This window comes from Hypanus sabinus, chromosome 16, assembly GCF_030144855.1.
Source record: "Hypanus sabinus isolate sHypSab1 chromosome 16, sHypSab1.hap1, whole genome shotgun sequence".
NCBI lineage: Eukaryota > Metazoa > Chordata > Chondrichthyes > Myliobatiformes > Dasyatidae > Hypanus > Hypanus sabinus.
The window spans coordinates 70,839,495-70,852,235 of record NC_082721.1 but is presented as its reverse complement, the minus strand read 5'-3'; the positions used below and the strand labels follow the sequence as shown (position 1 = coordinate 70,852,235).

The 12,741-nt window shown below is 42.8% G+C and overlaps 1 protein-coding gene across 1 annotated transcript in view; it reads left to right on the top strand.

Annotated features, from left to right (window-relative positions):
- Nucleotides 1–12,741, top strand: part of pkn1a (protein kinase N1a) — a 139,287-nt gene that overhangs the window by 38,798 nt on the left and 87,748 nt on the right. Inside the window, exons 4-5 of the mRNA XM_059992076.1 lie at nt 3,939–4,068; nt 6,092–6,237. Of these exons, the coding sequence (XP_059848059.1) occupies nt 3,939–4,068; nt 6,092–6,237 (276 nt within the window). The remainder of the gene's footprint in view (nt 1–3,938; nt 4,069–6,091; nt 6,238–12,741) is intronic.

Genomic DNA, 12,741 nt, shown 5'->3' with positions numbered 1-12,741 from the left:
TAAAGTGGTGTTCTGTTCTGGTGAGCCTATAAGGAACCAAATTTGGTGGTGGAAAGCCTGTTTCACTGTGACCTTTCTGGGGTTGAATGTTTTGTTGGACAGGCCTGGTCTGTTTTCTGTGGGACCGGGTAGACGTATAGTAAGTTATCACAAGCACAGAGAGTAGGTAGTAAGAAAATTTGATATGGCGAAAGGGTCTCAGATCACTAAGCATAGGTTGAAGGTAAGGAAGAAATCAGTTTAAAGGCAATTGAAAAATAATTTTTCATTCAGAGGGTGGCTGTGATCTGGAGCATGCTGTCTGAGAAGGGAATGGAGGCAAATACTTGCACAATATTTCAGAAACATCTAGACAAGCACTTAAATTGCCAAAGCTTCTGACTGATTTATGACTCTGACTCTTGTGATTTTCTTGCTCTTGTACATTATGTTTCTATTTAAAAATCCCAGAATGCCATATGGTTTCTTTCAATACTTTAACAATCTGACTTGCCACTTTTAATAGACTGTGCATCTAGAAACCCAGATCTTTATTCTTGTACTCCTTATAGAATCGAGTCTCAAGGTTATTTTCCACCTCTCAGAAGCTGAGGAGAAACTGGATAGGGGTTTGTAAAAGGCACAGATAGAATAGATAATAAGGCTTTTTCACAGGCTGTAAATGTTGAGTAATAAATACATAGCTTTAAGGTGAGAGGAGGGAAATTTATTTGCACGGGTGGTGGGTACCTGGGACATGTTGACCGGATTGCTGGTAGAAGCAGACATGACAGTGGCATTTAATGTACTATTGCGAACCCTGGTAAACAAAATCCAGTGTGAAAATCCTTACCTGGTGCAAAGCCAATTGTCTTCTGATGTGTTCCAGGCCCTTTAACTCCATCCAAATGTTTTCTGGAAAATTAGTCTTTTAACTTTTTACTGCAAAGAGTTGCAGTAAATTGGTCCCGATTTCCCTTTCAGTGAAATCAAGCTGATATTTTTCAAATCACTGTCAGCTCTGTTCCTGATTATGACACACACCTTGCAAATTTGCCTCTTGATACCCTTTCCAGTTATGTGCATCCTCCCAGCACTGTCTTTGACACTAATAATAACCAGAGAAATTCTTCCTTTGTTCATTCCAAGACATCCTTGTTTTCTGGATTCTGCTTAATTTATGCTTTCTTCCCATCTCTACTTAACCTGCATTCCTTAGTTGCAAGCAAATTTGGAATCCATTTCTATCCTTCATTTCATAAGGATACTGTTAATGAAATCATAAGTTAATTCCTTGTAGGTAATTTTGCCCTATTCTCTTAACCTTGTTTAATAGGCTTCTTGTACTTACATATGTGGACTGTAATTCTATTTTAGACTTGGTACCCTCTTCAGTTGCACATTTACACCCAGTGGCCACGTTATTAGGTACAACTCGTTAATGCAAGTGTCTAATCAGCCAATCGTGGCCACAGTGTAATCCGTACAAGCATGCGGACGTGGTCAGGAAGATTAGTTGTTGAAACTCTTGTGTCAAACATCAGAATGGGGAAGAAATGTGATGCTGATCAGAGCCTACTCCCATTTGGACAAGCAGGGCAGCACTGTGAGAATCATGTTTTTTTAATGATTTTTCAAGTGCCTTCAATACCATACAGCCCTCATTGCTGGGGAAAAGCTCCATTCAGTGCAGGTTGGCACTTCCATTGTAGTCTGAATAATGGGCTACCTGACTGGCAGACCACAGCTTGAGCATGTCAGACATGGCTATGAGCCACACTGAGGCTCCACACGGGACCGTATTGGGTCCCTTCCTGTTTACCCTGTACACCTCGGACTTTAGATACAACACTGAGTCATGTCGTCTGCAGAAATTCTCTGATGACTTAACAATAGTTGGGTGTATAAAGAGAGAACGGGGGAGTGAATACAGGACCCTGGTGGAGGACTTTGTAAAATGGTGCAAGCTGAATCATCTGCAGCTCAACATCAGTAAGACAAAGTAGATGATGATGGACTTTAGGAAGAAATTGCTTCCTGTTACTATTGATTGTGAGGACGTTGATGTGGTGAGGACCTACAAGTACCTGGGCTTGCACCTGGATGACAGACTTTAGTGGAACACCAACACAGAGGCTGTGTACAAGAAGGGCCAGAGTTCCTGAGGAGACTGAGGTCCTTTGGAGTATGCAGGTCTCTCCTTCATATGTTCTACCAGTCTGTTGTTGCCAGTACAATCTTCTATGTGGTGGTGTGCTGGGGCGATGACATCAACACGGATGATGCCAACAGGCTCAATAAACTGACTAGAAAGGCTGGCTCTGTTATACGAGTCAAACTGGAACCACTGTAGGGTATGGTAGAGCAAAAAGCACTATGGAAAATCCTGGCAATTCTGGACAATGTTTCTCACCCTCCACATACTACCTTGGCTGAACAGAGGAGCACTTTTAGTAATAGACAAAGGCAAATGTGCTGCTTCAAAGAGCGCTATATGAGGTCATTGTTACCCTTGGCCATCAGGCTCTCTAATGAGTCAACCTATAGCTGGGGAAGTGATGACCCCTTCCTCCTGTTAGACTACTTGAGGCAACTAGTTTTTTACTTTTTCTTACTTCTCTTCTAATATTTGTATATCTGTGCACTTGCAATGCTACTGTGACAGTAAAATCATCCAATGAGTGCAGGCAGTTCAGGGGGTGAAAATGACTTGTTAATGACAGAGGTCAGAGTTGAATGGCCAAACTGGTTCAAGCTAACAGAAAGTTGACAGTGTGTCATATAACCACGTGGTACAACAGTGGTGTGCAGAAGACACCTCTGAATGTACAGCACCTCGAGCCTTGAAGTGGTTTCAGCAGCAGAAGATCACAAACATACACTCAGTGGCCACTTTATGAGGTACAGGCGTAACTAATGAAGTGGGCACTGAGTGTTTTTGTGCTATCCTTATTTCTGTACTCACTGGTGTCTGGCACAGGAAGTGTTCTGGAAATCGACACTTTTGTGTCCTTCTTCATTTATTTCTTAATTCCTCAACATTTGTCTGCAGGACCTTGTCCCTTTCTCGGCAACACTTTACTCTTGGACAGTTTTCCCACATGAGGGAATACCCCCTTCACCCTGACCCTGATCTTGTAAGTTTTATTAAATGCTCACTCTTTGCAAATACAAACAGAAACTGTGCAACGAGGCATTCCACCCATTCCAGGTATGCGTCCAATGAGCCTTCATTGAATTGATTTTGGTGCATTTATATCCTTCATTAAGTTGGTTGTTTGTTATGTGCTATGTCCTTCATAAAATAAGGAGACCAAATCTGGCAGGTGGAAGCGATATCAGTAAGAAAAAGGACTTCCTCTTGTTTCTGTTAGTGTTTTACAATTCCTATTTCTTAATTTATCTTTTAAGTCTTCACTACTGGCTTAACTCTCATTGTATCCTCACCAATTAAATAACATGATTTCATTATAAATTATTCCTTAACTGCAAAACTACACCATTAAGTACGCTTCCCCTTTTCCCATTTTGCTCATTGATGAAACCTAGTAGTTTCCAGCCCTGACCCAGCCTCATGAGTGACTCCATTGCTTGTGTAAAGATCACTTTCCCCTGTCCTTTCGCTCTTGCTTTAATTATTTTATAGTCTTTACATCTCTGTTAGTTTCCTTCCTATTTTACCTTCTCTTAACCACCACACTAACAAGCAACCTGCACAAAATGCTTGAGGAACTCAACAGGTCAAGCAGCATCTATAAAAAGGAATAAACAATTGACATTTCGGGCCAGCCCAAAACTTCAGCTGTTTATTTCTCTCCATAGATGCTGTTTGACCTGCTGAGTTCCTCCAGCAGTTTGTGTGTGTGTTGTTCAAGGTATCCAACGTGTACAGAATCTTTTGTGTCTGTGAATACAGACAAGTAAAACAGTTTAATTTTGATTTTGTTTTAATCCCACAGGATCGGAAGATGCTGTCTGCTGCTCAACAGCTGCTGCAGGATAGTAAGACCAAAATTGAAGTGATCCGTATGCAAGTTCGGAAAGCGATACAGGCAGATGAACTGCAAGTAGAAATTGAGGATGGGCAAGGTAATATTTGTGAGAAATCTTACTGATAATCATGGATAAGTCTATAATTTCTAAGCTGTACGAGGATGCATGTGTTGAGAATTTTTTCCCACAAACCAAATGTGAAAGTAGTTAAATTTTTAGTGTCAATGGACGCTAAATTTCATGTTTCTCCCTCAAATTCATCAACACAGTCCGAATTTAGATTGATTATTGGATACTGTCCCATTGATAAAACTAAGGCTCAAAGATAAACAACATTCTTATGATTGAATTAACACAATAAATTCATTAACTACATGCATCTACAACAAAAACAGTTTATACTTCTGTCCATTAAGGAAGTAGTATCCAGTAGGTTTTAATACTAAGCCTTATAAGTAGATGGAAGGACATATAGAAGAGTTTATGGAGTTTATGCTTTGTGGATGCCTGTGAGCAAGCAAATCTCAGGGTTGTATAATTTATACTTCCTTTGATAATAACTATATTTAAATCTTAAAGAAGGGAGGTGTGACTGAGACATGGAAATATTATACAACAGGAATGCTAGAATTAAATAGTTTGGTTAGTGAAGACACATTAAGGGAAGGTAATTGCAAAAGTGCATGCATAAAGAATTGGAGGATAATAATATCTGAAAAAGTTAATCGTCAGGAGGCCAGCCTTGGGGTAAAGCTCATCCATAATGTCCAACTGGATTCATACCCTTCCTGTAAATGTTCTCAAACAGGACTCTTACTAGTACAGTGTCAAAGAAGACCCGTACAGTTTGTCCTATCAAGTGTCAAAGAGGACTGGTTCCTAGATTCTTTGATGCTGTCTAAAAGATTGTCCTTCTTTTCCTCCGCAACACACACAAAATGCTGAAGGAATTCAGCAGGTCAGGCAGCGTCTATGGGGAGGAATAAAGAGTCAACGTTTTGGGCTGAGACCCTTCTTCAGGCCTGGAAGGAAAGGGGAAGAAGTAGTTTGTAGTAGACGTCAGTGGATAGTACACCCTTACCCCCATCCCTATCTCTAATTTTAGTCTAGTTCTCTTTCTCTTTCTTTTCCCCCCTCACTATAATCTCTCCCCCAGCCCAACCTTTCTTTCTCTTTTATTTCCCATAATTCTCCACCTTCCCCCTAGCCCATTTCCCTCCAGCCTATCACTTCCCAGCTCTCTACTTTATCCCTTCCACCACTTCTTATCCCCCCTCGACCATCCCATGTTACTTCACTCCTGATGAAGAGTTTCGGCCCTAAACGTCGTTATTACCTCCTCCCATAGATGTTGTATGGCCTGCTGAGTTCTGCCAGCGTTTCATGTTTTTTTATTTATTTCCAGCATCTGCAGATTCACTCGCGTTGCCTTTGAAGACAATCTATGTGTTTGTCTTGTTCACCACCAGGTCTGTTTGACCTGTGTTGCCACATTTTGGGACCAAAGGAGTTGAATCAAGACCCTCTGTTTATCAATATTCCTTAGTGCCCTACATTTTCTACTCCTTATTGTCATCCCAAAATGCATCACCTTGCATTTGTTGCAAACAAATTCCATCCGCCCAAACCCTGCACCGCTTGCCATCTGACACTGAAGCTTTAGACAAATTTTCCTTTCAATTTTCGCAAACACCGTGGTCCCAGCATTGATCCCTGCACTATGTCACCTCTCACGGACTTCCCATGAGGAAAAATGTCCTTCTACCGGTACCACAGTTTTACTCTTCTAATACTGTGATTGAATTTTGAAGCCCTGAGCTTTGGATGAGTTATTATCAGTGATGGTTGAATGGGAACACCAAGGCCTGTGAGTGACTCTGTAGAAATGGAGATTTAAGTTTTAAAAGATTTGAGGTTGATGCTATGGCCCTGAGCAAAAGATCAGTGTGAGGGCGAAAGTGACAAACTCTATTACTGTATGTTCTGGGCTATCACTAAACACACATTTACAGACCATGAAGACAAAAGCTTGGGCCACTGTGCCAAGCTGAAGAGAGGATAAGTATATATTGAGAATGTTTGCCTTCACTAATGTATGGCCTTCTATTTAATTTCAAAGCCAAGCCAGATATAAGTCTCCTGGAACTGAGGATTGAGGAATTACGACATCACTTCCGTGTGGAGCATGCAGTGTCAGAAGGTGCCAAAAACGTCCTCCGTCTGCTGGGATCAGGGAAGGTCCATGATAAGAAAGCACTGTCTGAGGTAAGGAATAAGAGGTAGTGGTGTTCCGGATCTGACCGCATGGAATGGGTTACTGTACAACCTTTGGTGAAGCTGTGCTTGGCAGTGTTGATGATCTTTGGCAACTTAGGAATGGTTTCTCATAAGATATACTGCATAGAGGTATCTTGGCCTCTTAAACCTGCTTCCCCCATGTAGAGTCAAAGAGAGGTAGAGGTCTGAAATGTGCCCTTCAGCCCTTCAATTCCGTGTTGATCATCAGCTTAAACTTATTGGGCATTATTATCCTTGTATTTTCATCAACTCCTCCTAGATTTGACCAAAAATGTGTATACAAGTAGGATGTGGGAGGAAACTCTGCACCAGGAGGAAACCCACATGTTACAGGGAGGACAAGCAAGCTCTACAGAGACAGCACTCAGAGTCAGCATTGAACCAGGGTGCTGGTGCTATCAGGCAGCAACTCCACTAGATAAGTAACTTTAGTATGGTTGTGGCCAACTTGATTATTTTCTCAGTTCTGCATTCTGTTCTACCCACAGGAACACACTCAGTGGCCATTTTTTCAGTATACCCGTACACTTGTTAATGCAAATATCCAATCATGTTCAGACCAAGCATCAGAATGGAGAAGAAATGTGATCTAAGTGACTTTGACTGTGAATGGTTGTTGTGGCAGGCAGGGTGGTTTGAGTATCTCAGAAACTGCTGTGTGTGGAAAGACCCAGGAAATCAGCAGAGTTTAGAGAATGGTGTGACTAACAAAAAGCATCAGTGACAGCAGTGTCAGCAGGTGAGAATCCCCTGTTAATGAGAGGGGTCGGGGAGCGTGGCAGACTGTCAAGGAGGCGACACTAACTCAAATAACCACGTTACAGCGGTGATGTGCAGAAAAGCATCTCTGATTCCACATGTTGAGGCTTGAAGTGAAAAGGTTACACCAGCAGAGGGCCACAAGTATACACTCAGTGGCCACTTTATTAGGTACTGACTGTATCTACTACCTCTGTAGTAACGATATTCAAATGCTGCCTCGACCACCTTTGGAAGAAGATGATTCTAATGAATTATGACTCTCTAAGATAAAAATGCTTCACCTCATCCCTGTTTTAAAATAGCCTTTTAAATGACCCTTTATTTGTAGTTAGTGACTTGTTGGATGTTTTTCCACATGAGCAAGAGGCCTCTCCACATCTAACATCAGGATCCCTAAGGATTTCATTCAAGTTCTCATTCCAAGGAACTCCCGAGTATACAGGCATTGATTGACAAAGTTTTCCTTGTTAGGCAGTCCTGGTATTCATCCTGTAAGCTTTATCCAAACAGTATCCAATGTGTTATATACCCTTTCTAAAATAAGGAGAGCAGCACTGACATGGTACACCAATGCCCTGTAGAACTGATTGAGAATTTACCCACTTCTGTTTTCAGTTGCTGTAATATCAAACTAGTAATCAGTAAACTGGTGGCGTATTATTACCAAAGTTCTCTAAACTTGCCAGATTTATCCGTCACCCTTTCAGGAATGTGTTGCTCCTGGACACTTCATATCTCACCATTAAATGCTTTCCACTTGTGATTCGTTGCTTCCCTTCAAATGGGCTCTCCTAATTGACCTGCTTAATACCCCCCAAATTATCCTGCTGCGGTGTAGGACCCTAACCTCTGGTCATACCCTTCTATCACTATCTTGCAACTTATAATTGTATTAAGGTCAATAGAGCCAAAGGACTGTCACTTTAATTACTTACCCTGCCTCATTCCCAAAGAAAAGGTCCGGTGCTTTATAACAGGAAGTCCAGTATTGCACTCTCTCAAGTAGGGCCCTCTTCCCCAAAAGGGGAAGCAACTGAGGAATACTGGATGAGTGTATGGTGAAAAAGAAGCACCACATAACACCAGGCTCAATGGCTGATAGCCCTACAAGCAAACCTCTGCAACCTCCCAGAGGAAGATTGAATCACCACCACAGCAGAAGATGTCCAGCAATGGGTAGCAAGTGCGAAGAACTGGTTGTCACCAGGGCCTGACGTGATCCTCGCCTATTGGCTGAAGAAACTAACAACTAACAGCATTACTTATATGGCTGGCAACTCAAATGAACCATCTGCTTGAAGCAGGCTCCCACCCTGACTGGCTAACTCAGGGAAGGACTGTACTCATAATGAAGGAGCCTCACAAAGAGAACACGATCAAACTACCGACCTGTAACTTTTCTGTCAATAACATGGAAGCTCCTATCAGGCATCATAGCCACCAAGTTGAAGAAACGTGTGTAAGCTCCTAAACCCTGCTTAGAGGGCAGATTGGTAATGAAGCTGGAGGCTTCATGCTCTAACTACTGGTAGATAAAGCAGACATGGGAAACGCAAGGAACAGGCAAACCAACTTAAGCAGAACCTGGATTGACTCAGTGCCCCACACAGATCCTGGAATGCCTGTCTCGGTACACCGTCAACAAGACACTAAGGACCTTCATCAAGAAGTCAATGGGCTGCTGGAGGGCAATGCTAGAAGTTAACTCAAATCCAGTAACATGTGTCCATTAGATGTGGAATATACCAGTGTAATGCACTACTCCCATTAGTTCTGCTTAGGCTTGAACCCCTTCAGCCAGATCTTCCCAAAGGATGGGTATGGGTCCAGGTTCAAAGTGGAGTGACCATCAGCCCCCTCCTGTGCTTGGATGATATCAAGATGTATGCCAGAAATGAAATGTATGTTGACTCATTAACCTACCTGAGAAGGATGTACAGCAGAGACATTGGAATGTCGCTTGGACTGGAAAAATGTAGCCAGATAGTAGTGAAAAGAGGCAAACTCATTAAGACTGTTGGAGTCAAATTACCTGAAAGCCATGTACCAGCTGCACAGGACAGCTACAAATACCTGGGGATCAAGCAGGTGCATTGGAAGCCACGATGAGGACACAAGGAAGGCTGCAACATCCAAGAACCTCCAAAGAGTGAGACATATCCGAAAAGCCAGCTGAATGGGAAGAACAGAATCAGAACAAGATCCTGCCCAGCCACAATAGTGTGGTGGCCAAAGAAGGAATTGGAAACTACTGACATCAAGACCAAAAACTATGAACAATACATTGAGGATTCCACCCAAAGTCCAATGTCGAGCAACTGTACACCCACCGGAATAAAGGAGGGTGGGGACTTGGAAGTGTCAAGGTCACAGTCCTGGAGAAATGTGAAACATCCATGAGTATGTCAGGAAGATGGCTCCTAAGGACAACCTCCTAGGAGAATACTTCAGACAGCAGGCAAGGGACATGAAAATGGAAGTGGGTGAAGCACAGCCAGAGGACCAGAAACCATGGCAGGACAAGCCACTGCATGGTATGTACCTTCGCCAGATATCAGAGGTGACTGACATAAGAAAGTCCTACCAATGGCTGGGCTGAGGGACAGCACAGAGGTGCTGCTTGTGGCCACACAAGAGCAGTAGAAGCAGGGGTTTATCACACCAGACAGGACCCAAGGTGTAAGGAATCCACTGAAACCATCCAGCGCATTGTAGCAGAGTGCAGGCAGGGGCAGCATACACAGAACGGCAGAGCCAAGCTGCAGGAATTGTGTACAGGAACATCTGCGCTGAGTATGGATTGGATATTCCCAAGTCCAAATGGGAAACTCCCGAGAAGGTAGTGGAGAGAGAGAGAGCTAAATACAGACTGATTTGCAGATACTGACCAAGCTACCAGACCATAATATTACTGGACAAGGAACAGAAAAAGCAATATAGATGTGGCAATCCTGAATTACTGTAACATCAGGAAGAAAGAATAAGAGAAGCTGGATAAATACCAGGGATTGAAAGAGCAGATAAAAAGGACATGGAAAGTTAAAGCCAGAGTAATCCTGGTGGTGACTGGAGTACTTGGAACTGTGACACATGGACTAGGAGAATTGCTCCATCAAATCTTGGGAACAACATCTAAGATTTTGGTCCAGAAGAGTGCACTACTAGGAACCTGTGCCGAACCCTCAAGCTCCCAGGCCTCAGGTGGAGGACCTGAGACTGAGGGAAATGTACGCATTCACACCACCCATAAGGGGTGAGAAAAAAATACGTATAGAGAGAGGAAGTCCAATATTACACCCTCCTAAGTAGGGCTCTCTGTATGTAGAAGGGATCCAGTATTGTACGCTCTTAGTTTGGGTTCTCTGTATATTGACTTGGGAAGCATTCCTGGACGCACTTCACAAATTCCACCACATCCAGGCTCCTAACACTCCAGTCTATACCAGGAAAATTAAAATCTCCCAATAATAAAACCCTATTATTATTGAAACTCTGAGCAATTTCTCTACACTCCTGCTCCTCAAGTTACTGCTGACTATTGGGGTGGATGTGTCTATAACACCCCTTCATATGTTTCTACACAAATGGCCTCACTGGACGATCCCAAAGAATGTCATCTCTACTGCAAAATCCTCCCTTATTAAAAAGGCAATACCTGCTCTTCACGTATCTGTTCCTCTGTCAGCACCACTATCCTGAAGTTTAGAGCTGCCAGCCCTGCTCTTTTTCAACCTTGTTTCTGTTACGACTATAACATTCCAGCCCCAGAGGCAATGTACAATCTGAGTTTGTATGCCTTACATGTTAAACCTCACGCGTTGGAATGAAATGGTTTAAATAGCATTTAGACAGGCACTTGAATCAGGAAGGTGTAGATGGCTATAAACCAAATATGGGCAAATGGGATTAGTGTTGATATGTAAGTGGTTGGCATGGATGTGCTGGGCCGAAGGGCCTTTTACTGTGCTCTCTTTCTTTGATCCTGGATACCATTTGTTTACATTTTGTTCTCTTAAAATTGATGCTTCTGATTTTATGAATGAAAATAATGAAATGGCAGATAGTAAACAGCTATGTTTACCAGTATTTGTAAAAGAAGAAAAGAGATTCTGTGAATTTAGAATCAGGCTCATTATCACCAGCATGTGTCGTGAAATTTGTTAACTTTGTTAACTAAAGCTTTCTGTAGCTTCTGATCTTGTACAGTACACCCCCCCATAATAAACAGTCATGCAGCTTGTCTGAATGCTCTTCTCAGTACATCTGTAGAAGTTTTTGAGTATTTTAGTTGACAAACCAAATCTCTTCAAACTCCTAATGAAATATAGTTGCTGTCTTACCTTCTTTATAGGTGCACCAATATGTTGGGACCAGGTTAGATTCTCAGAGATCTTGAGACCCAGGAACTTGAAATTGCTCAAACTCTCCTCTCACTCCTGATCCCTGTGAGGACTGGTTTGTGCTTCTTCATCTTGCCATTCCTGAGGTCCACAATCAGATCTTATGTCTTATTGACATTGAGTGCAAGTTGTTGCTGTGACACCACTCAACTAGCTGGTAAATCTTGCTCCTGTATGCCCTCTCATCTTCATCTGAGATTCTACTAACAATGGTAGTATCATCAGCAAATTTATAGAAGGTATTTGAGCTATGCCTAGCCACACAGTTGTGGGTACAGAGAGAGTAGAGCAGTGGGCTAAGCACACACCCCTGAGGTGTGCCAGTGTTGATCGTCAGTGAGGAGGAGATTTTATCACCAATTTGTACAGATTGTAGTTTTCTGGTTAGGAAATTGAGGATCCAATTGTAGAGGGAGGTACAGAGGCCCGAGTTCTGTAGGTTATTGATCAGGACTCTGGGAATGATGATGTTAAACGCTGAGCTATAGTCAACGAACAGCATCCTGACGTAGCTGCTTGTATTGTCCAGGAATCTAAGACCGTGTGAAGAGCCGTCAAGACTGCTTCTGCTGTAGACTTATTGTGGCGATAGGCAAATTGCAGTGGGTTCAGGTCCTTGCTGAGGCAGGAATTCAGTCTGGTCATGACCAACCTCTCAAAGCATTTCATCACTGTAGATATGAGTGCTACTAGGCGATAGTCAGCTTGCACTACTCTTCTTAGGCACTGGTGTAATGTTGCCTTTTTGAAGCAGGTGAAAATTTCCAACTGTAGCAGTGAGAGGTTGAAAAGGTTCTTGAATACTCCTGCCTCCTGGTTGGCAGAAGTTTTCAGAGCCTTACCAGGTACTCCATCGAGGTCTGCTGCCTTGCAAGGGTTCATACTCCTCAAAGACAGCCTGACATCGGCCCCGAGGCTGAGATCACAGCGTTACCGGATGCAACAGGGATCCTCGTAGCTGTTGTTTTATTCTCTCTTTCAAAACGGGCATAGAAGGCATTGAGCTCATCTGGTAGTGAAACATCACTGCCTTTTACGTTATTCGGTTTCACTTTGTAGGAAGTAATGTACTGCAAGCTCTGTCAGAGTTGATGTGCGTCCAACCTTGCTCAAAAGTATTTTGTCGCAAGTCGTCCCTGGTTTTCTTGTGCAGATCTGGATTGTCAGATTTAAATGCCGCAGATTAGCCCTCAACAGATTATGAACCTCCCAGTTCATTTGCAGCTTCTGTCTTGGGAACATACATCAAGTTTTCATAGGCACGCACTCAATCCACATAGGTTTTAATGAAGTCGGTAACAACTGCAGC